Source organism: Micromys minutus (assembly GCF_963924665.1).
Source record: "Micromys minutus genome assembly, chromosome: X".
Classification (NCBI taxonomy): domain Eukaryota; kingdom Metazoa; phylum Chordata; class Mammalia; order Rodentia; family Muridae; genus Micromys; species Micromys minutus.
In genome coordinates this window covers 38,724,818-38,750,879 of record NC_137970.1, presented here as the reverse complement: position 1 = coordinate 38,750,879, position 26,062 = coordinate 38,724,818, and the positions used below count along the sequence as shown (strand labels likewise).

At 37.0% G+C, this 26,062-nt stretch overlaps 1 protein-coding gene across 1 annotated transcript; it reads left to right on the top strand.

The window, feature by feature from the left end:
* Positions 1-9,105: 9,105 nt before the first annotated feature.
* On the top strand, positions 9,106-10,194 carry LOC308415559 (melanoma-associated antigen B5-like; the record flags this gene model as incomplete). The annotated part of the gene is made up of 1 exon (XM_080910602.1): positions 9,106-10,194. The coding sequence occupies one exon, from the start codon at positions 9,106-9,108 to the stop codon at positions 10,192-10,194; it is 1,089 nt and encodes a 362-aa protein (XP_080766728.1).
* Between the last annotated feature and the right edge of the window lie 15,868 nt (positions 10,195-26,062).

Sequence of the window (26,062 nt, the reverse complement as noted above, 5' to 3'; positions counted from 1 at the left end):
TGCAATGTTTTGTGAGCTAAAAGCAATACATTTGTAACTTATTCTGTAATACATGAGAAATTATATATGCATTTTCCTTTGCTATTTTTCAAATGATCCTCTAATTGAATTAGCTTGTTTTATAATGTGCTTACATACATATTGCTGTTTTTCATGTTTAAGATAAAGATTTGGCTATTTTCAAACAAACTTGGAAATCTTCAAAATGTTAATGTGGTACTGGAACAGTGATTTTTCTGGTAATGTGATATTGCTTGATGGTGGAACAAAAGTGGTAAGACTAATTCAAAATAGTTGTGTTTTCTTCTTTCTTGTAATGCTAAATAAAATAAAATTGGATTTTAATACTCAAAATGGATTCAAAAATTAATTGTAATAAACACCAAGAAAACAAGCAAGCTAATTGAGAAATGGGACCTGGAACTAAATAAAATTATTAAAAAACAAATACTAAAACATTTAAAATATTCAGCATATTTCCCTGTGAATGGGAAATAGAATAGATTTTGAGAGTGTAATGGGGGTGGGTGGGGATGGGAACAGGAGGGATCAAATGACAGAATCATGGAGGGAGAGAATATGGGGGGGGGGAACATCTGGAATGGGGTTGGATTTCAGGAGTGATATAGAAACCTCGTGCAATAGAAACTTCCAGAAATCCACACAGGTGTCCCTAACAGAAACTCCTAGTAATGATTGTGTTGCTTTGGCTGTGATCTGAGAATGGTGCCTTTATTTCATGTTTGTGGACCAAGATCTTGCTTTTAAGTCAACAACTATGCTTTTCATATTGTTTCAGCTTAAAAAAATATGGAGAAAGGCCAGCAGCAAGAAAATACAGAGCCAACAGAAAGGAAGAAAAAATTGAATGTGACTTTAGGCAAGGAAGCATGGTGTGGGTAGTATGCGGTGCTTGCATGTAATAAATAGTAGGCAAGAGAAATTAAAAAAAAGAATTAAAATTAGAAATTTAAATTTCTGTTTTTAAAAAGTACCCGGTTTCATGAGCATTTTAATTGGGGGGAAAAAACTCTATTCATGTCACCAGCTTTCTATGTGTCCCCTCTTTGTCATTTAAATGTAACTGATTATTTTTTATATTTCTTTTTAGTAAAAATAAAAACACTAAACCGTAAAAAAAAAAAACTCCTAGTAATAGGGTTATGGAGCCTTAACAGGTCATGTCCTATAACTAAGCAAGGCTTCCAGTGGAGGGATTGGGACACCATACCAGCCATAAAACCTTCTACCTCCAATCTGTCCTGCCTTCAAGACATGCTGGGTGAAAAGTGGCAGAGAACATGTGGAAGTGGGCAACCAATGAATGTTCCTGCTTGAGACTCATGGCACAAGAGGGAGCCCAGAACTGACATTGCCTGAAGGGCCAGGAACCAGGGACTCGGTATCTTAGACTTCTAGATTAGAACCAAATATTCCAGATCACAAAAAAGGAAATGAAATTATTCCTAATGATATTCTTCTATACTTACAGACCAGACCCCTAGCATAATCATCATCAAAGAGGCTTCATCCAGAGACTGATGAGACCAAATGTAGAGGCCCATAGCCAAACATAAGGTGGAGCACAGAGCATACTACAGAAGAGGGGGAGGAAGGATTGTAGGATCCATAGGGGTCAAAGACATCATGTGAAAACCGATATAATAAGCTAACCTTGACACATGGGGGCTTGCAGACTAACATGATAATCAGGGAGCCTGTATGGGACTGGCCTAGGATGTGTGTGTGTGTGTGTGTGTGTGTGTGTGTTTGTGTGTGTGTTTGTGTGTGTGTTTGTGTGTGTTTATCTTGATCTTCTTGTGGGACTTCTAACAGTGGAGTAGAGACTGTCTCTGACACTGTTGCCTGCTTTTGCAATCCCTTTCCTCCTACTGGTTGCATTTTCCAGCCTTGATATGAGAGTATACGCCTGGTCTTATTGCAACATGTCATCACTTATCATTAATATCTTAGGGAGGCCTGGCCTTTTCAGAAGTGAAATGGAGGAATGGATCTGGGTGAGAGGGGCAGGGTTAGGAGAGGAAAGGAAAATCTGTACTTGGGATTTCATGTATGAGAGAAGAATAAAACAAGTGCAACATATTTAACCGCCAGGTGAATACAAGTTAAAACAACTTTGAAATTTCATTAAACCCATGTCAGAATGTCCACTAGTTTTTCTTAAATGTTTTTGAAGATATTGGAAAAGGAGGACACTTGCTCATTTCTTGGAGTAGGAAATGAAGCCACTATGGAAATCAGTGTGTAAATTCCATAAAATAAAAACAAAAAGGAAACAACAACAATAAACAACAGAGAATTCTTTGCCATATAATCAAACTATACCACACTTGGGTATACACTCTACGTTTTATTAAAAGGAACACTTGCTCATTTCATGTTAATTGCTACACTTTTATTAATAGCTGACACTGGTAACAGCACAGATGTCCAACAACTGATAAATAGAAAATAAAAATTGTATATATATATATATATATATATATATATATATATATATTTTTTTTTTTTTTCTAATCAAAACAAACCTCTGCTATTATTAGTTTTGGTTACCCTCCAGAACTTGATGGTAAGACTGTAATGCACCACATCCTCATGGAGAAATCAAACTGGCAGTCACCTTGGGAGCTTCATTTCTACTCAGTAGCTTTCCGAGAACTGGAAGATGCTATTCATGCTAATGGGGGGAAAACAGTCTTACCTGGATATAAGCCCTCTAACTTATGGGAGGAAATAAAGGGACAAATAGAGGAGCAGGGATTAGAAAGTAAAATCACCCAGAGACTGCCTCACCTGGAGATCCATCCCACATGCAGACACTAAATCCACCCACTATTGCTGATGTCAAGTAGTGCTTACTGGCAGGAACCTGATGTGGATGCCTTCTCAGAGGCTCTGCCAGAGCCATACTGATACAGAGGAGGATGTATAGGTATGCATGCATGTGTAGGAGGTGTAGAAATCGAGGAGATTGGAAGAGTGTACATGGAGGAATAGAGGTGGAATTTCACAGCATGAAATAATGGGTGGATTCGACAAAAATAAAATAAAATCAAATGTCTGTCTTACTTAAGGTTTCTATTGATGTGAAGAGACACTATCTCCATATCAACTCTTATAAAGGCCTGCATTTACTTGAGGCTGGCTTATAGTTTCAGAGTTTTAGTCCATTATCATCATGGTTGGAAGAATGACTACAGACAGACATGGTACTGGAGATGTAGGGTGGAGTTCTACATCAGTACCCCCATGCAGCAGGTAGAGAGTGACACTAGCCTGAGCATGTAAGACCTCAAACCCACCATCAGTGACACACTTTCTCCAACAATGCCACACCTACTTCAACAAGGGTACAGTTCATAATAGTCTTATTTCCTGTAAACCTAAGTGGGCCATTTTCAATCAAACAGCCACAAACACATTATATGCATGTAAGAAATTCTTATATAATAGAGAATGCCTGAAACAATAAAACAAACTAAAATATAAATAATTATGAGAGGATTTGGAGGTGAGATAGGTATCCTGAAATGAGTGCTCTTTGAGGGGCATGGATGTGATTACAATATACATACAAATATTTCAAAGATGAAATAAAAAAATAAAAGAATCAACTGAGGCATATTCTTTTCTGTTAAAGGAATATTTCCACAAGGTTCCTTAGAGTTTACTTTGCAAAATGAAATGGGAGGACTTGATACTGGAGCAATGATGAAAGGAATTAGAAAGAATAACTGGAACTCAAAGGACAAATGAGAGAGAATGCTGGTCTTTGTTTCAAAAGAGGAATATTGATTTGATCACAGCCAAAGAAGTACAAAAGAAATATCACCTCCTAATTCATGAATACGACTATTATTGGTTGAGAAGCATTTTGCCTGCTCTATGCCCTCTGATTAACTTATTTTTTAAACATATTTGCAATAACATTCAGTAAGAGAAGGTCATTTCTATGTTGGGTACAAATCATCTCAGTATAACTACTGTTACTTAAAGATTCATTTTTTGTGTAATGCTGTGTCAGGTAATTTATATCCACTCTGTACTGAAGTCTTACACGTTGGGAGTTTGTAATATTTCCTTTACATATAAACAACTTGAAATTTTCTCAAGTTCACAAGAATGCTGGATGATACTCACAGGCTCAGAATTTCTCTCAAGTCAATATCTCCACATTTCTCCAAATAAACTCTGTGCCATTCATTTTTTGCTCATTACATCAAAACACATTTCTGCTGATAAATGTATAACTTCAAACTCAGAATAATGATTTCAAGTACAGAGACCAAAGAATAATCAATGAGAATATTAAGTGTGAATAAAGAGACTGAGGCAGGAGGATTGCATTAGAACTACACATCAGTCTAGGTTACTCAAGAAGGCTCACTCTGAGAGGAAAAAACAGAGAAACTGCATATTACCATGGACTACAGAGACAAAGTCAGTATCAATAAACTTCAATAAACTTGGGGCTGAAATAGAAGTTTCAGCCTGTTCCTTTTTAAAAAGTATATATGCCTACATAGAAGGTACATGTGGGGCTAAGTCTGGGTTGTAAAAGGAAGATATAGATTACCACATTTTGTATGTGACAATATAACTCCTATTTTGGGATCTCTGCTTAGCAGTTTTCTGCTTTTCCATCACATCTTCTCAAGAGGTACAGAGATACATGGGCCAAGGTTAGAAGTGATGAGGCATTTTCCTAGGACCCTCACACTGAAGTTAAAGGACTGTAACAAAGAAACAACAAAACAACCACTTCTTAATAAAATGAGCCACATTGATCTCAGAGATTGTCTGTTTCTCCCTCTGAAAGAATGATGTCAGGATTGGGAAAAGGAATCAGTTTCTATTAGGTATGTGGCCATAAGCAGCTATTAAGTTGATATCCCATTACTCAATATCCAGGGTTCAGAATGGCATAAGAACTATGTTTTATATGACCAATCTTAAATTTGGAGAGTATCTTTCTATGATTGCTTCTTTTAAGTATTTTACTTACTTATAAAATCTTAATGCATTGGGAATTTTGTAAAATGATAGTGTCTAGATACCACGTGTATGTATTGGAAAACATACCAGGAAAAACTGATTACTGGGAAATAAGTTACAGTTATGGAGGAACAAGAAGCTCTGGAATGAAGGATTATTATAGTAATGATGATTAACTGCAATTTGAAAAATTATACATAGAAATATTTCACTCTCTTAATGTGTGTATTGTTTATTTTTTTATATTGGGTTTAAAATAAATTTGAATGGTAAGTAATTAGCAGCCTTTCAATTGCTTTGATGAGTCACCATGACCAAAAGCAACATAAAGAAGAAAAAAATGGCTTATGGTTTCAAAGAAATAAGAATTCATCAGGGAGAGAGGCAAGTATCAGAAATGATGGCAGAAGCAAGAAGACCAGATATGATATCACTATTAACACGTAGGAAACAGATCATGTGAATTGGATGTTGGGGTGAGGCAAAATCTCTCAAATCCTGCCTTCAGTAGCAAATTCCATGTAGGAAAGCTGTACCTTTGCATAACCTACTTAAACAGTGCTACCAATGTGACATCTTGAGTTCTTTCTTTTGTATAAGTACTGAATAAAAATACTTTTTTGATATTTTGAGACTTATAACTCTGTTTTGAAAAAGTGCCTTCTGACTTAATAGGAACAGTGGGATGATACTCTCAACTTTGTAGATTTCAGAAAGCTAAGGTGCAGAGTTTAATCTTATGTTCATTGAGTCACCTTGAGCACGATTTTCAGACTTATTTCTGAAAGAGTGGCTATAAGAAAGTGAAGGATGTGACCAGAGAAGAAGATTTCAAAAGCTAAACAAGGACTCTGTTCCTGACAATCATTACGATGAGGTTTCTGGGGAAGGCCTTAAGTAATTCTCTACTTTTAGAACTTAGAGGCCCCTAACAGCAGTCTCAAATTCCAAGCACTACTGACATTTTGTGACATATTTCTATTGTGACACAAAGGGACTCAGAATTTGGCCTGAGTACCACTTAGTAGTCTACTGAGTTGGCTGAGGAATACTACTAGGTTTGTCCAGAATGCACTGAATCTATTCTAATGATAGGGATAATCATCTACTTCTGAAAAGTGAGTATGTTACAAAATCTATCCCTTATTCTTAGTGTCTGGGGAGATAAGTCAGGAATAGTCAGTGAAGAACTATTTATTACTCCAGTCACGGGGAGATAAAGGTAGTGTTGTCTTCACTATGAAAAGATAGACCACAGAAAGTGTTAATAATGTGTTTGAATCTCTACCAGACATGAAAGGAATGACTGAAGGGAATGTTTTTTTTCTTACTTTATTTAAAGAAGAGAGATACATGTACATATTTTTAAAAGCATTTTGGCAATTCTTTTAGAGGTTTGATAGCATGCATTGAAATCCCACTAGTTACCATAAGCATAAAGTACACGAACAGAATGTAACATGGAAACAAAGTTTTCTTGGTGTGTATAGATTAAACATAATGATCTTTGAATACCAAAACATTGAAACAAGGCTATGCACCTAGTTCTTGGATTATTAATGATTTAACATCCAGGTGTACCACACTCTGAAAGTGTGCTATACACTCTTTTTTTTCCTAAGAAGGACTGAGGCTTTCACTATTCGGCCTTTGTTATTCTTGAGTTTCATATGGCCTGCGAGTTGTTTCTGGGGTGTTCAGAGCTTTCTGGGGTTAGCATCCCACTATCAGTGACTGCATATTATGTCTGTTCTTTTGTGACCGGGTTACCTCACTCAGGATGATATTCTCTAGGTGCATCCATTTTCTTAAAAATTTCATAAAGTCATTGTTTCTGATAGCTGAGTAGTACTCCATTGTGTAAATATACCACAATTTTTGTATCCATTCATCTACTGAAAGACATCTGGGTTCTTTCCACCTTCTAGCTATTATAAACAGGGCCGCTATGATCATTGTGGTGCATGTGTCATTATTATATGTTGAAGCATCTCTGGGGTATATGCCCAGAAGTGGAATAACTGGGTCTTCAGGTAGAACTATGTCCAATTTTCTGAGGAAACACCAGACAGATTTCCAGAGTGGTTGTACCAGCTTACAACCCCACCAACAGTGGAAGAGTGTTTGTCTTTCTTCACATCCTCACGCATCTGCTGTCATACAGTAATCTAACCTTGCTCTAAGTTCTGTCCTTGAAGACTCATAGCAGGGTTGGGAAGCTCTAAGGTACACTACTTATAGTAAGTGAGGTGAAGGAATATCATTGAACTAAATGTGCAACCACAATTAAAATGAGAGTAGTAAGTGTCCTTAAGATCAATGTGTTCATGTAATTACCCAGAGAATGTTCTAGTCACCCCAAAATCTATACAAGACAGAAAATCTTTTATCTTTACCTAGCACTAAGGAATTCTGAATGGGAGTGATAAATTGATGTATGTCAGGAGCCAAGTAGGATAGGTTAAGACTAGCAGGTTGCCTTCCTGTAGATGGCACATAATTTTTTTTGCATGGTGTGCAATGGGTGTATTCTTTCAGGAAAGGTCCCAAAGAGAATCCATCTCAGAACTGCTTCTTGCAGCTTAGATGTCTTTTCTGTCATTATTAAGTTAATATAATAATCTCTGGGCATTAGCCTATCCTGTTGATCAGATTTCCTATAGATCAACATAAAGATGACCTTTTATGAATTAATCGTGTGTAGATGAACTAATGATTCTTTAAAATTACTGATTTGATTCAAATAATTTTAGAAAGAAAATTTAAAGATACAGTCTTAGTTGCTTTGCTAGAATGTTGTAATAAGGTTAGAATAAAGAATAGAATGTGCCTAGTCCTCATGATAGGAAGTAACAGCTGCATAATAACAAATACAATTTGCTTTAGTTACAAAAGTGATTATCACACTAAAAAGAGAAATGGACTTAAGATTAAACCACAGATGTATACTATGGTAAGACAAAGTTATGTTAAAAAAAACAATCAAAAAACTGTTGCTTTGAACTTATAAAGAGTTTGCATTATGAAACATTGTTTTGAACTTATTATTTTTATTCTTCTGTTATTCCCATTTTATTTACTGTTTTATCTATGAGGTAAAATTCTGAAAAAGATAAATAAATGAATGAATTGGTCTACAAAGGTATAAAAAAGACACAGAATAATGTTGCTGGATGTTTTGACTTGGGAGACTGCCCCATCCATCCATTCCTTCTTATTTATATGGTTGTTTGTCTGTATGCATTTGTATAGGTAGATGTGTGTGTATACAAGCATGTGTGAATACTTGAGGAGTGTATGAAACAGGTGGTTGGGCCAAAGAAAATGTGAATGTGTTAATGTATAAATGAGAATGTGAATGCAAATTTGTGTATGAATGGATAGGTTTCTGTGCATATTTGTTTGTCTAAAACATTTTCTTTTCCTTTTCCTTGTCTCTTGTTCATAAAGAGTAAACCAGCCTATCCAAAAAGGCTTCTGGCTGCCTGGCCTGAGAAAGCAGAGATAGCAATAAATTCTTTACTTAATACCCTACTGCTAGGCAACAGTTGTTAAATCTCCCAAACTAATGGTTTTAACCATAAATTATGCAAGGAAGATTTTAGGATTTTTGGAAGCTATCAGCAAACATGCAGTATAGTTAGAGAGCTTGAAGGCCAGAGATCATCAGTCTTTAAAGCTACCTCTATCTCCAACACTGTGCCCCCACTTCAGCCCATTCCAGGACTTTCTGTATCCCAGCAGAAGAGCTCCTTTTTTTTCCCCTTGTCTTGGTATACAAGATTTGTTATGTCAACAACAAAAGAGTGAATGGTTCCCATGTCCTACCACCTGCTGGTGAGTGAGGCAGTGCCACAGGTAGCAGGCTCATTTATATTTCTTTTCAGGTTTCTGAACACATCAGGGTGAACAGGAGAACCTAAACATGGTGCTTCCTTTAAGATCTACCATATAAAACACCACATGTCATATTACTTAAAGCTACACTAGAATTTCATGCTTAAGGTCTATATATCCTCTCAATATCTCTCATATATCAAATACTCATTTCTTGTTCTCTTACCTATACTTCTACCTATTGCAGCCACCATGCCTAGGGGTAAGAAGAATAGGCATCGCAACCGGTTGAAGAATAAAAATCACAACCAAGAGAAAGGCCATCCTGAAAAAGATGAGTCTCAGGAGAAAGGCCATCATAAAAGAGATGAGCCTCGAGATCATAAGGAAGCAGAGGATAGTGCAGCAGTAGAAGAAAAGCCTCCTTGCTCTTCCCCTTCAGTGCCTGGGGAGATTCTTGAGAAGCCATATGTTTCTGAAACAAGTAGTGATGCTGGATGGCCTTCCTGTATACCATCACCCATCACCATTTTTGATGATGATTTAGAATTTGATGATGAAAATTACTGTCATTGTGGGGGAAACTCAGGCTATTGTACCTGGCAAGATACTCTATGTAGAAATTGCATCGACATGTATGTGGCTTTTGTAGAGCAGTACGTACTCTACAGATTTAAAATGAAACAACTCATTACCAGAAAAGACTTAATAAATCTTATTGAACCAAAGTACCAATACAGATTTAATGAGATATTTGAGAAAGCTTTTGAGAACATTGAAATTGTGTTTGGAGTTAATGTGATTGAAATTGACTCAACTAATCACTTTTATGATCTAGTCAGCAAGCTAAAACTCCCCAACAAAGGAAGGGTTTGTGCTGGCAGGGGTTTACCAAAAACTGGTCTTCTTATGACTATCCTGGCTATGATTTTTATGAAGGGTAACTCTCTTTCTGAGGAAGATATTTGGAAATACCTGAATTTAATAAAAGTGTATCCAGGGAGGAAGCATTTTATTTATAGAGAGCCACGGAAGCTTATCACTCAAGATTTTGTGAAACTGAAGTACCTGGAATACAGGCAGATACCCAACAGTGATCCTCCAAGCTATCAGTTCCAATGGGGTCCAAAAGCTTACATTGAAACTACCAAGATGAAAGTCCTAGAATTTATGGCTAAAGGCAGTGGCATTGAACCTAGTAAATTTCCGGTACAATATGCAGAAGCCTTAAGAGAAGAAAATCAAAAGGCCAAGATAAGAAAACGGTTTTCCATTCTGGCACCGAAGCTTTGCCCAGGACATAGTCATCACCAGGTCCATAAGGTTATGACACCTCAGTAAATTATGAGACATTACCACCATAAAGAAAACACAACACCATATTTGAAATTTTCTCTGTAGCAAGAAAGAAAATTACGAAGAATAAGAGAATGGAATATCAAGTAATAAACAATAACAAAAAGGAGTTTGTGAATTTGTTTTAGTCTTTTAAATGTTTTACATATTAATAGATTTAAATTATTAGTTATGTAAGAGGTACTAAATCTTTAAAAATAGGCTTATTAATCAGTATACTAATTATTACCCTTTTTACTGAATATATTTTATTTACATTTTAAATGTTATCCCCATTTCTGGGTTCCAATCCATAAATCCCCAATCCCATCTGCCCTCCTCATGCTTCTATGAGGGTGCCAACCAACCACCTGTCCCATCCTGCTTCTCCATGCTGATTTTCTCCTACACTGGGGCATTGAGACTTGACAGGACCAAGGGATTCTCCTCCCATTGATGCTCAACAATGCAATCCTTTGATGCATATGCAGCTGGAGCCAAGGGTTCCTCCTTGTCTACCCTTTTGATAGAGGTTTAATCCCTTGAAGAAATGGTTGGTTGGTATTGTTGTTTTTATGGAGATGCAAATCCCTTCCACTCCTTTAATCCTTTCTCTAACTGCTCCACTGGGAAGTGCATTCTAAGTCCAATGGTTAGCTGCAAACTTCTGCCATTGTATTTGTCATGATCTGACAGAGCCTCTCAGGAAACAGCTTTATCAGGCTCCTGTCACAAGCACTTATGGGCATCAGCAATGTTGTCTGGGTTTGGTGGCTGTAGATGAGCTGGATCCCCAGGGAGCAGTCTCTGGATCGCTTTTGCTTCAGTCTTTGCTCCAAAGTTTGTCTCCATATTTCCTCCTCTGAGTGTTCCATTCCCCACTCTAAGAAGGACTGAAGCACCCACAATTCTGTCATCCTTCTTGAGCTTAATGTAGACCATGAATTGTCTCTTGGGTAACCTAAGCCTGTGGGCTACTATGCACTTATCAGTGAGTACATACCAAGTGTTTTTTTTTTTTTGTTGTTGTTGTTGTTTTTTTTTTGTTTGTTTGTTTTGTTTTTGTGCTTGGGTTACCTCACTCAGGATTATATTTTCTAGTTCCATCCATTTGCCAAAAATTTCATGAAGTCACTGTTTTTTAATTGCTGAGTAGTACACCATTGTGTAAATATACCACATTTTCTGTATCTATTCATTTGGGTTGAAGGACATCTGAGTTCTTTCCAGCTTCTGGTTATAATAAATAAGCGCTATAGTGACACGTGTGTCCTTGTTATATGTTGGAACATCTTTTGGGTATATTCCTAGGAGTGGTATATTTAGATCATCAAATAGTACTATGTCCAGTTTTCTGTGGAACATCCTGAGTTATTTCCAGAGTAGTTGTACCAGCTCACAATCCCACCAACAATGGAGCAGTATTCCTCTTTCTCCACTTCTTCCCCAGCATTTTCAGTCACCTGAGTTTTTTATATTAGTCATTCCTTCTGGTGTGAGGTGGAATCTCAGGGTTGTTTTGATTTGGATTTCCATGATGACTAAGGATGTTGAGCATGTTTTAGGTGCTTCTCAGCCATTCGATATTCCTCAGTTGAGATTTCTTTTATTAGCTCTGTCACCAGTTTTAATGGGGTTATTTGATTTTCTGGAGTCTAACTTCTTGAGTTGTTTGTATATATTGGAAATTATCTCTCAATCAGATGTAAAATTAGCAAAGAACATTTCCCATTCTGTCAGTTGCCCTTTTGTCCTATTGATAGTATCCCTTGCCTTACAGAAGCTTTGTGATTTTAAGAGGTCCCATTTGCCTGTTCTTGGTCTTAGAGCATAAGTCATTGTTGTTCTGTTAAGGAAAATTTCCCTAGTGCCCACGTCTTCAAAGCCATTCCCAACTTGATCTTCTACTTGGTTGAATGTATCTGGCTTTATGTGAAAGTCCTTAATCCACTTGGACTTGAGCTTTGTACAGGGTGATAAGAATGGGTCAATTTGCATTCGTCTACATTCTGAACACCAGTTGGACAAGCACTATTTATTGAAAATGCTATCATTTTTCCACTGGATGGTTTATCTCCTTTGTCAAAGATCAAGTGATAGATGTGTGGGTTAATTTGTGGGTCTTCAATTCTATTCCATTGATCTACCTGCCTGTTTCTGTACCAAGACCACTCAGTTTTGTATCACTATTCCTCTGTAATGCAACTTGAGGTCACAGATGATGAATCCCCTAGAATTTCTTTTATTGTTGAAAATTGTTTTCACTATATATCCTGGGGTTTTTGCTATTCCAAATGAATTTGCAAATTGCTCTTTCTAACTCTATAAAAAATTGAGTTGGAATTTTGATGTGGACTGCAGTAAATTTGTACATTGCTTTTGTCAAGATGGCCCTTTTTACTATATTAATCCTGTCAATCCATTTTCAACAAATGGTGCTGGTTCAACTTGAGGCCGGCATGTAGAAGAATGCAAATAGTTCCATTATTATCTCCTAGCACAAAGCTCAAGTCCTAGTAGATCGAGGACCTTCACATCAGACCAGATACACTGAAATTAATAGAAGAAAAAGTGGGGAATAGCCTTGAATACATGGGGACGGGGGGAATTTCCTGAACATCAATGGCTTATATTCTAAGATCATCAGTACACACATGGGATCTCATAAAATTGAAAATCTTCTGGAAGCAAAAGGACACTGTCAATAGGACAAAATAACAACTAACAGATTGGAAAAGATCTTTACTGATCATACATTTGATAGAGGACTAATATACATTATATATAATGAACTCAAGCAGTTAGACTTCAGAGAATCAAATAACCCTATTAAAATGAAGTATGGATCTAAACAAAGAATTCTCAACTGAAGAATATTGAATGGATGAGAAGCACCTAAAGAAGTGTTCAATATTCTCAGTTGAACATTTGTTGAACATACTTGAACATCTTGGGAAATACAACTCAAAACAACCCTGAGATTCCACCTCACACCAATCAGAATTTCTAAAATCAAAATGCAGGTTACAGCAGGTACAACTACTCTGGAAATCAGTCTGGATGTTCCTCAGAAAATTGAATGTAGTACTACCTGAATATCCAGATACACCACTCCTGGGCATATACCCAAAGATCTTACAATTTATAAAAAACACACATGTTGCACTATTTTCATAGCAGCCTTACTTATAATAGCCAGAAGCTGGAAAGAACCAAGGTGTCCTTCAACAGAGGAATGAATACAGAAAATGTGGTACATTTACACAATGATGTTCTATTCAGCTATTAAAAACAGTGACTTCATGAAATTCAAGGGCAAATTGATGGATCTAAAAATTAACATCCTGTGTGAGGTGACCCAATCACAAAAACAAAACAAAACAAAACAAACAACACATACACACACACACACACAAACAAACACACACACACACACACACATGCAGGCGGTGTGCATTCACTGGTGAGTGGAAATTAGCCCCGAAGCTTGGAATACCCAAGATACAATTCACAGACTACATGAAGCTCAAGAAGAAAGACCAATTTTTGAATGCTTCAATCCTTAGAAGTGGGAACAAAATACTCACAGGAGGACATATGGAGACAAAATATGGAGCAGAGACAGAAGGAAAGGTCTTCCAGATACTGCCCCCACCTGGGTATCCATCCCATATACAGTCTCCAAACCCTGTCACTTTTGCAGATGCTATGAAGTACATGCTGACAGGAGCCTCATATACCTGTTTCCTGAGAGGCTTTGCCATAGCCTGACAAATACAGTGGTGATTTGCAGTCAGTCATTGGATTGAGAACAGTGACCCCAATGGAGGATTTGGAGAAAAGACTGAAGGAGCAGAAAGCATAGGGAGAATAACAATATCAAACAACCAGACCCCATGAATTCCCAGTGACAAAACTACCAAGCAAAAAGTACAAATGGTGGAACCCATGGCTCCAGCCTTATATGCAGCAGAGTCCTCTATAGGAGGAGAGGATTTTGGACCTATGAAGTTTTGATGCCCTAGTATTAGGGAATGCAAAGACAGGGAGTTGGGAGGGAGTGGGTGAGTAGGTAAGCAACCTCATAGAAGAATGGGGATGGGGGATTCTATAGGGAGTTTCAGGAAGGGAAACTAGAAAAGGATATAATATTTGAAATGTAATTACAAAATCAAAGAAAAGAAAAGAAAAAATATTATGCTCTCAATAATTTCTAAAAAAGAACTACTGAAGACTAGAAATATGGTTCATGAGGTAAGATCATCCAGACCAATCAACTAAGTTTTATACCAGAGATTGCACATAGTAGAAAAAAAAAAAAAAAAAAAAACAACCCTCCAAGTTGTCTTCTAAGTTCTAGAGATGTGCTAAGCCAGAAATTAAATAAATAAATGTAATTTAAATAATTAAAAATATACATTTAAACATGAAATATCCATTTTAAATTTTATATGAATAGTGAACCATTTCTTTCTAAGAATTTTTTGATGCTTACACCTTTAGTAATACCATACCTGACATAGTTAAAATCAGTGTCGTCACTCATCTAAATGTTCTTGACTCACCTCTAAGAATGGTACATATTTTTTTTTAATCTAATTAACACACTAATTAATCTAATATCTTAAAAAATAAGAAAACATAATGCTATGCTCATAAGCAAACGTTTTATGATTTTTATTATTAAAACTATAAATATTGCAAACATATATAAATAGTGATTTATACCTATCTTAGACACAAACAGAGGCAGTTTTTCTTGTTGATGTTCATTAGAGATAATCAGACCAGGAAGAAATTCACAATATAAAGTATCACAAAAGAAGTAACACTTGCCTTTCTCACATACTCTTACTGTTCAGAATTTTCTTTCCAATATAAAATTCTGTAGTTAAAAACTTTAAACTATCTCCTACATACACTGAATTAACAGGCAAATTATAATGTAACTTACCATACACCGCATGTCATTGTCTCCACACATAAAAGAACTAGCCAATTAATCTCTCCAATAAATATTCATTGAACATAAACCAAACTATTATTTTTTCCAGAAAAATTTAAAACATAATTTTCCTTCTCCTTATGTTCATGACAAATATAACAGCAATTATTTCCAAAAAATGCCCTGAGTGTTACTATTTATAGTGAATTAAACAACTCAAGCATGTAAAATAATCTTAGCTTTTAATATATATTCCAATGTCTTGAGTTCTAGCACATTACATATTTAATTTAAATATTTTCAATGTTATTTTCTCATTTTACATATTTCCAAGTATTTTTAAGATATACACAGCTCAATTTATACAGGGTTTACATATATTTTACACTCATATATAATGAATAAAAGAATGACAACTATGCATACCTGAAAAGTCACTTAGAAATTTTGATAATTTAAATTAGTTAATAAAGCCTCCTTAGAAATTAAAAAAATACTTGGAAGTTAAAGGAAAATAATTTGAAAACAGGAAAAATTGTCAATCAATGGGCTTATCTGAGTTCTATCTTGCCAAAAAAAATGATTGAGTTGATTTATACTTTCATTTGACAGTGTGGAATCCCCCATGCTTATGGATTGGAAGGATCAACATTGTAAAAATGGCCATCTTGCCTAAGGCAATTTACAAATTCAACACAATTCCCAACAAAATTCCAACTCAATTCTTTATATTGTTAGAGAGAGAAAAATGAAAATTCATTTAAAATAATAAAAAACCAGGAATAGCAAGAACCATTCTCAACAATTAAAAAAAAAAAGAACACCTTCTGGGTGAATAACCAACTCTTAAGCTGTATTACAGATCAATTGTGATAAAAAACTGCATGGTATTGGTACAAAGACAGGCAGGTAGATCAATGATCAATGGAATAGAATCAAAGACCCAGAAATGAACCCACACATTTGATCTTTGACAAAGGAGCTATAAACATTCAATGGAAAAAAGATAGCCTCTTCAATAAATGGTTTTGGTTCAACTGGCATTCAGCATGTAGAAGAATGCAAATTGATTCTTTCTTATCTTCTTGTACAAAGCTCAAGTCCAAGTAGATTGAAGATCTCCACATAAAAGCAGGTACACTTAAAATATAAGAAGAAAAAGTGGGGAAAACCTTAGAACATATTGGCACAAGGGAAAATTTCCTGAACAGAACACCAATGGCTTATGCTCTAAGATAAAGAATTGACAAGTGGGACCTCACGAAATTACAAAGCTTCTGTAAGGCCAAGAACACTGTCAAAAGGACAAAATGGCAACTAACAGATTGGGAAAATATCTTTACCAATCCTACATCTGATAGAGGGCTAGTATTCAATATATACAAAGAACCAAAGAAGTTAGACTCTAGAGAATGAAATAATCCTATTAAAAAATGGGGTACAGAGCTACACAGAGACTTCTCAACAGAGGAATGTCGAATGGCCGAGAAGCACCTAAAGAAATGCTCAACATCCCTAACCATCAGGAAAATGTGAATCAAAACCTCCCTACAAATCCACCTCACACCAGTCAGAATGGCTAAAATCGAAACTCATGTTACAGCAGATGCTGGCAAGGATGTGGAGAAAGAGGAACACTCCTCCATTTTTGGTGGGATTGTAAACTGGTACAACCACTCTGGAAATCTGTCTGGAGGTTCCTCAGAAAATTGAACATAGTGCTACCTGAGGACCCAAGCTATACCATTCATGGGCATATACCCAAAAGTAGCTTCATCACCTAACAAGGCCACAGGTTCAACAATGTTCATAGCTGCCTTATTTATAATAGCCAGAAGCTAGAAAGAACCCAGAAGTCCCTCAACAGAGGAATGGATACAGAAAATGTGGAACATATATACAATGGAGTACTACTCCACTATTAAAAATAATGAGTTCATGAAATTCCTAGGCAAATGAATGGAACTTGAAGCTATCATTCTGAGTGAGGCAACCCTGTCACAAAAGAACACTTATGGTATGCACTCACTTATAATCGGATACTAGGCCCACCCCAAGGACAGCTCAGAATACCCAATACACCATCCACAGAACTTATGAAGCTAAAAAACAAAAAACAACAACAACAAAAAAGAAGATAAAAATATCAATACCTCAGTCCTTCTTAGAAAAGAGAACAAAACTGGGGAGAAAATACAAGGACAATTACAGGAGCACAGATTAAAGAAAAGATCTACAGAGATTGCCTCACCTAGAGAACCTCTTCATATTCAGCCACCAAACACAAGCACTATTACTGACACCAAGAAGTATTTACTGGCAGAAAGGAGACATGGGTGTCTCTTCAGAGGCTCTGCCAGAGTCATATAGATAGAGATGAGGATGCTTGCAGCTAATCATCAGACTGAAAATGGGGAGCCCAATGAAAGAGCTAGAGAAAGGAATGAAGGAGCTGAAGGCTTTGCACCCTCATGATAAGAACAACATCATCATCAGCCAAGGCACTGAGGTGGAGAGGGTGATTGGGAGAGGGAGCACCTTCATGGAATCAAGTTGAGGGGGAGGAGGGAGGGGACTAGGAAGAAGGGTATAACATTTGAAATGTAAATATATAGAATATTCAATAAAACTAAAAAAGGATCTTCAAGAGGTCATATTATCTGATTTTGGTAGATCAGATTTGTTATGTTTATATTCACCATAAACATTTAACTTTGAGATAATATATTAGTGGAAAATTAAAAACCATGCTTAAGTCTTAAGATTTTATTTTATCATGAATATTTTATATTTTGGTTGTGTGTTCATTTTTTTCTATTAATTTTTCAATTTGTTAAAGCCATTGTACATTTTCAAAATAAACATTTTTTCTTTGCATTTCTAGAGTAAAACTAAAATCAATATCCAAAATACATAAAAACATAAGAAAGAAACCAAACAACCTTGTAAAAAATAGGGTATAGAAGTAAACATAATTCACAACAGAGGAATCTCAAATGGCTGAAAAGTAATTAAAACAATGTTCAACGTCCTAAGTGATCATGGAAATTCAAATCAAAATGACCTTGAAATTTCACTTTACACCAATCAGAATGGCTAAGAACCAAACCTCAAATGTCAGCACATGCTAGTGAGGAAGAGGAGAAAGAGGAATGGTCCTCCATTTCTGGTGGGATTGCAAACTTGTACAACCACTCTGGAAACCACTCTGAAGTTGTCTCAGAAAATTGAAAATCGATCTACCCGAAGAACCAGATATATCACTCTTAGGCTTATATCCAGAGATGCCTCACTATGCCACAGGGGTACATATCCCCTATGTCCATAGCAGCTTTACTTGTGATAGCCAGAAGCTAGAAAAAACACAGATGTTTCACAACACAAGAATGGATACAGAAATAGTGGTTCATTTACACAATGGAATGCTACTCAGCTAATAAGAATGAGGACATCATGATTTTTGTTTGCAAATGGATGGAACTAGAAAATATCATTCTGAGTGAGGAAACTTAGACCCCAAAGGACATGCATGATATGTCCTCACTAATAATTGGATATTAGTCAATAAAGTACAGAATACCCAGGATAAAATCCAAAGAACTCAATAAGTTTAACAAGCTGAAGGGTCCAAGTGAGGATGCATCACTCTCATTTGGGAGAGAGAAGAAATCAATAATAGTGTTGGGGAATGAGAAAGAGACCTGTGTGGGATAGGGCACAGAGTTTCCCAATGCCCATCCTGCTCTTGCTTGCCCATGTGCTGTCTCTATGGAGCTCAGTGTACTGCAATCCAGGCCACACTTCTTAATACTTCAAATACAATCAAAGATTTCCACTTCCTGGTGACTAAGCATTCAATATATGAGCCACTCTTATTCAAAAAACACATGTGCATGAATTAATGTTTGTATAAAGATACATTTCAGAACCATGGTGCTTACAGATAGTATAAAGTTACGTTTCCACCATTCTTTTAGACATACTCACACACACACACATATACACACAAATAAATACATATATATGCATAGATATAAATATATATATATATATAGAAGCATGCAAGCATATAATCTATTCCATATATATTCTATTTTTTCTGTGAAACCTTTTTTGTTTTATCTATTTCAAAAGATCTTTAACAATTCTACAACTGATAGATGGCTAGTAGCCAATGTATTCAAAGAACTCAAGAAGTTAGACTAAAGAATCAAATAATCCTATTAAAATGAGGTACAGAGCTTAACAAAGAATTCTCATCTGAGGAATATCGAATGGCTGAGAAGCACCATAAGAAATGCTCAACATCCTTAGCCATCAGGGGAATGCAAATCAAAACAACTCTGAGAATCTACCTCACAACAGTCAGAATGGCTAAGACCAAAAACTCAGGTGACAGCAGGTACTGGTGAGGATGTGGAGAAAGAAGAACACTTCTCCACTTTTGGTGGGGTTGTAGGCTAGTAAAATCACTCTGGAAATTAGTCTGGTGGTTCCTCAGAAAATGAGACATAGTACTATCTGAGGACAGAGCTACAGCACTCCTGGGCATATACCAAAAATAAGCTCCAACATCTATCAAGGACACATACTTCACCACATTCATAGTAGCCTTATTTATAATAACAAGAAGCTAGAAAGAACTCAGATGCCCTTCAACAGAGGAATGGATGCAGGAATTTTGGTACATGTAAATGACTTCATGAAATTCCTAGGCAAATGAATGGAACTTGAATCTATCATCCTGAGTGAGGTAACCAAGTCACAAAAGAACACTCATGGTATACACTCACTGATAAGCAAATACTAGCCCAAGAGGCTAGGAATACCCATGAAAATGTTCACAAAAAATATGAAGCTCAAAGATAAGGAAGGCCAGAAGGTGAATGCCTCAGTCCTTACTAAAAGGGAGAGTAAAACATTCATCGGAGAAAATAATGGGACAAATAGAGGAGCAGGGAATGTAGAAAACCTCATCCAGAGACTGCCTTACCTGGGGATCCATCTCATATGCAGCCACAAAGCCCACACACTATTGCTGATTCGAAGCAGTGCTTACTGGCAGGAATAGGATATGGATGCCTCCTCAGAGGCTCTGCCAGAGCCATACTGATACTGAGGAGGATGCTTGCAGCTAACCATCGAACTGAACACAGGGATTCCAAAGAAGAAATTAGAGAAAAGATTGAAGGAGCAGAAAGGGACTGCAACCCCATGGGAAGAACAAAATTAGCAATTAACCAAACTCACCACAGCTCCCAGGGACTAAAACACCAACCAGTGAGTTCACATGGAGAGCTCCATGGCTCCAGGTGCATATGCATGAGGATGGCATTCTCTGGCATCAATGGGAGGAGAGGCCTTTTGTTCCAGAGAAGGCTTGTTTTCCCAGTTTAGGGGAATGCCAAAGTGTTCAGTAAGGAGAGGGAGGTTGGGAGAGGGAGCACCTTCATGAAGGTAATGGTAGTGGAACTGGGACTGGGGGAAAGTGGATAACATCTGAAATGTAAATGCAGAGACTATCCATTAAAATGTTTATTACAAAAAAAGAGTAATTCATGGTCCCTATTATTTGTTTGTATACAATTTTCTGAAAGTAGATGCCATACAAGCCATTTGAACACAGTAATTTAGACTTAAAATAATAACTCACAGTTGAATACTAAAAGAGAAGAGGAAAAAAAGAAGTTTCAGTTAAAATCATCCATCCAAGGCTGAGAGTAAAATGAAATGACCTAGGGGATTTTAGAGCAGCTTTTTGTAAAAATAATTCTTAAGAGAGAATGTGGCTACAGTAGCAATAAATCCACATGATGAAACCCATTGACCCTTTGTGTGAGGGTAGGGGGCAACCTACAGCTGAAGCACAAAAGTGCTTGCAATGTGAAAATCTCTGACACATAGCTTATTCTGTATTGGTGATGGTAAAGCAGAGAGACAGAGACAGGCAGACAAAGGAACAGTATGTATGTGTGAGAGCAAGACTTAGTAAAATCTATTTATTACCAGTGCCTTAACACCCATATGCTTCCTTTAATAAACTCTATATTAGCTATTAAACTGAAGCAAGCAAATAAAAGATAACTAAATTTGACAGTTTATTTTATAACTATAGTAGGCAGAGTATATTTTCTGACTAATGAATAAAAGAACAGTGTAGTCTGAGGACTAAGAGATACTAACTTAACTTATCTATTACTTAATCTAATACCTTTATTCATACTAAGGAAAAATATAGCCTAATATTCTGTTGAAGACTTTAATATGAATATGTTATAATTTTATGATTGCAAAAATAATACAATATATTAATGAATAAAAATCAGTTAAAAGGAATAAAATTAAACTACTTATTTAGAAATCAACAATTATTAGTAGTTATTACATGCTTGACTATTTAAAAAATTGACACCATAAAGCCCAGAAATACTTTCTATAGTTTTTTTTAAGGAAGGCTAATGTACAGTGATGTGGATGAATGCTGAGTAGTGTGGATGAGAACAGAAGAGAATAACTAGTCCTATACGTTATAAGTATCTATTCAAAAAAATGTCCTTGCTGGAGGCCAGGAATGCTGTCAGAGGTCTCTGGTTTCTGGTTTCTTGTTGTCTCTTTTTCTATCTAGAAGATGGACATAGTGTTATGACCAAAGTAAAGAAGAGGCACATGGCCACTTCATAGGTACACCAGGTATGGCTACCACTTTCCTGTATTTACCTTAGTTTCTTTCAGCAGTTCTAGAAGTAAAAGAAACTAGAGGCTTTTGAAAGAATGAGAATTAGACTGCCATAGCAATAAGCCCCTTAACTGGTTATGTAAAGCAAATCAGCCACACTTTGTGGAGAGTGTGTGTGGTGGCCATCCCAAGATTATGCTTGGGACTCCAGCACTAGCACCTGACTTCCTCCTACACCCAAGATTAGCCACTCCCACCATGCAAGCTGCACAGGTGCACCCATGTCTCCAGATCAGGACAATAGGACTGCGCCTGGGGGCGGGGGAAGGAGAAAGAGAAACCAAAAGGAGAGCAAAAAGAAAAACAGAAAGTAAAACTAGGAGAGACAGAAAGAGAGACAGATTGGGGAAAGAAAGATTTTTATGAGCATGCTGTAAGGTTCCTGAGTAAACTGCTTTGAGAAGAACACTGTGTTGTTGCTCCTTTTCTGCTGGTCAGAGACAATGGCGACAAGAGGTGGCTCGTACGGTGAAACTCCCCCTCCGAATTCAGAACTCATCACGGTCAGGGTGACTAGTCGGTAAGGTCCCAGGTAAGTGGGACAAGGAAAGTTCTCGGTGTGAGACTATAAAGTTCCCTGGTACAGGGGACAAGGAAAATTCTCGGTTTGAGACGATAAAGTTCCCGGTACAGGGACAAGTTGCACCCAGCACTATGGGAAACACAACATCAGTTCAGACAGTTTGCCAAGCTCTGAAGGATTTGCTGAAAGCGAAAGGAATCGGGCTAAAACAGGAGACTGTAGATAATTTTTTAAAAGCAGTGGACCAGGTAGCTCCCTGGTTCCCGATATCTGGACATCTTACAATGTCTATTTGGAAAAAAAAATTAGGAAAGGATTTGTGGTTTGCTGAAGAGCAAGTGGTACTAGCTAAAGGAGTGCTGCCAGTATGGAAATTGGTGAAGAACTGTATAGGGGATGAGGAACAGTGTAGTGCAGAGCTGAGGAAGGGAAATGAGGCTCTGAATCAGGATAGGGAAGAACGCTCCCAGAATTCAGAGGCGGGAGAAGTGTCTAGTGAGGGAGAAATGTCAGAAGACGATCTAGAGAGCATAGCCGACAGTTTGGAGAAAATGAAAGTATGGGTTGAACCGTCAGCTCCGGGGCCGCCAACTCTGTCTCCTTATGCCCCAGGTGGAGGAGAAGGGCACAGTTTGCACCCTGAAACTTGGAGAGAGCTATGAGCCCAGTGCTTTCCTGTATTTCAGGATTCGCAGAGTAATCCTTACCATGAGCCCCTATACTGGAAAATCATTCAGAGGCTAGCCGAGGGAGTGTGCACCTACGGAGTAAGTGCTGCATACCTTTCCCTTCCTGAACAGCAGAGGTTTCCTGCACTTTAGAGGCACTGTAGAAACCCCTTTTGATTTTCCCACTTCTAAAAAGAAAAGGTGACAAAGATCCTTTTGTGGAGAGTGCTTTTGAAGAGGCTACTGCTGTGGCCACTGGGGGAGAGGCAGCCTCCACCTGCGCTCAGCTGCCCTGTTGTGCTCAGAGACTCACACAGGAGGCTGCTGCTGCTTCTGCCTGGGGAGAGGCAGCACCATATGCCTGCGCTCAGAGACTCACGCAGCGCTAGTCCTGCCAGTCTGCCCTGGCTGACCCGCCTTTATCACCTTGACAAAAACAAAACAAAACAAACAAACAAACAAAAAAACCCATTAACTGTTTCTGAGTTCTTCAAGTGGGAACTTGAAGGTCAGGAGACTTCCTGGTTTTCTAGTTGTCACTGGAGAAATGTCTAGTTCTGGTTCTGGGTCCCTTAGAAAGAATATCAGGGTCTCTTTGGCACATGTAGTTCTCTTTTCTTGTGTGTTTGTCTCTTGGCGTGCCAAGCTGTCTGTATGTCCATGGGTGTCAATTTATGTCCATGTTTTCTTTGTTTAAATGTTACTCATGTTTTATGTTCAAAAGAAAACATTAGGTGTTTGTCTCTTGATTCAGCTTTAACTCGAGTCTAAGAGGATAAAATTAAAGATAAAAAAATAAAATAAAAAAATAAACCAAAAAAAATAGGTATTTAGGGCCCTACCCCTAAAGTTAGTAGTTTAGCTCAGTTGAAGACCTGCTAGAAGCTGATTTTTAGGCTGCTCCTAGAAAAGGGTGCAGGCAGCTTATTCACTTGGAGCTGTTCCATTGCTTCTCCTAGAAAAATCTGTGTTTGTGGAGCACAACAGGTGACAAAGTTCCCATCTCTTAAAATTACAGCTAAAAATAGCAAAAAAAATTATCTAGTTTAAATATATAAGATGTGTAGTTACTTCATGTCTGCTTTCGACTGGTTTTAAAAGGTATAAATATGCTCTGCATGTCTTGATGGTAAATTATTTGCTTATAAGTAATTGGGTATGATTCAAAAATTGCAATATTAGTCACAAAAATTGTTTAAAACTAGTAACTTGGTTAAAGTCACTCTAAACAACAACACGTGGCATAAAGCAACTCAGGAAAACAGGTTTCTAAAATACCTCTAAATTGGATTATATTATATGTAATAAAATAAGATTGAAGACAGTATTGCTGTTGAGGAATATCGAATGGCTGAGAAATATCTGAGGAAGTGCTCGACATCTTTAGCCATCAGGGAAATGCAAATCAAAACAACCCTGAGATTCCACCTCACACCAGTCAGATTGGCCAAGATCCAAAACTCAGATGACAACAGATGCTGGCGAGGTTGCTGAGAAAGAGGAACCCTTCTCCACTGTTGGTGGGGTTGCAAACTAATACAACCACTCTGGAAATCAGTCTGGCGATACTTCAGAAAATTGGACATAATACTACCTGAAGACCCAGCTATTCCACTTCTGGGCATATACCCCAGAGACACCTTAGTACACAACAAAGATATATGCACCACAATGTTCATAGTAGCTCTATTTATAATAGCCAGAAGCTGGAAAGAACCCAGATGTCCTTCAGAAATCTAATGGATACAAAAATTGTGGTACATTTACACAATGTACCACAGAAACAATGACTATCAGAAACAATGACTTGACCAAATTCTTAAGAAAATGGCTGCACCTAGAGAATATCATTCTGAGTGAGATAACCCAGTCACAAAAGAACAGACATAATATGCAGTCACTGATAGTAGGATGCTAACCCCAGAGGCTTGCACTCCCCCAGAAACAACTCACAGACTGTATGAAGTCCAAGAAATAAAGAAAACAAAATAAAACAAAACAAAAAAATCTTTATACACAAGAAAACTTTGACTATTTCCATGTTACATTTTGTTTTACATGTACTTTATGCTCATTGTAACTATTAAGTTTTCAATGCATACTATCAAACCTTTAAAAAATCAAGTACTGACTAAAAAATATATTCATAGTTTTATGTAAAATTATTTTAAAATCTGAAAAAAAGTACTGACAAAAATGTATTCTATAAGTTTATGCAAAAATGCTTAAAATCTGTACATTTATCTTTGTTTTGTAAAATAAAGTTGTTAAAAAAAAGACAGTATTGCTGCACTGCAGTGTGTTTGTGTGCAGGAAACTAGCAGTCAAACTTCGTAGCATGAAGCTGATGTGTTCTGATGCACAGTATGTGTTGATTTTGGAGAGACTAGATTGTTGAGGGGTTAAGTTTTGCTTTCTAAACTTTTTCAAGAGTTCGCTGATAGGCTAATTAAAATGTCTGAGAAAGTGTTTGGAGCTGCTAATTTTAAAATGCTTTTGGTAAAAATGGGGATACAGGCTCTTCCTGATGGAAGAAGATTTGGCCTTTCACATGCTTATGTTGGGTGCAAGCTATAAAAGCTAAAAGATCTGAGTTAGCCTTATGGGAGTTCTTTTGCATAGACTGGGTATCTATGTTACACAACAAATGTTTAACTGTGGTTACCTGCCTAATCAAGGTCTGGAAAAGCAAAATCAGGACTAATTTAGAGCTCGCTAGAGTTACCCCTAGAAAAGAAAAAAAAAAAGAAAAACTAACCTAAAATATTTTTAATTGGCAAGCCCGCACACCATTCAGATGAAATTATTTTAAAATGTGATGTCCCTATATGGGTTAATCAGCTTCAAAAAAATTTGGCCACTCAATAGCTAGTTCAGGAGCAATTGCAAGCTGGCCACATGAAGTAAGAATCAAACAGGTAAGAATTGCTTCAGCTTTGTGAAGGGTTGAGGCTGAGGAATTTACAGCCTGGTTTATTGCTTCAGTTGCCATTCCAAAGAGT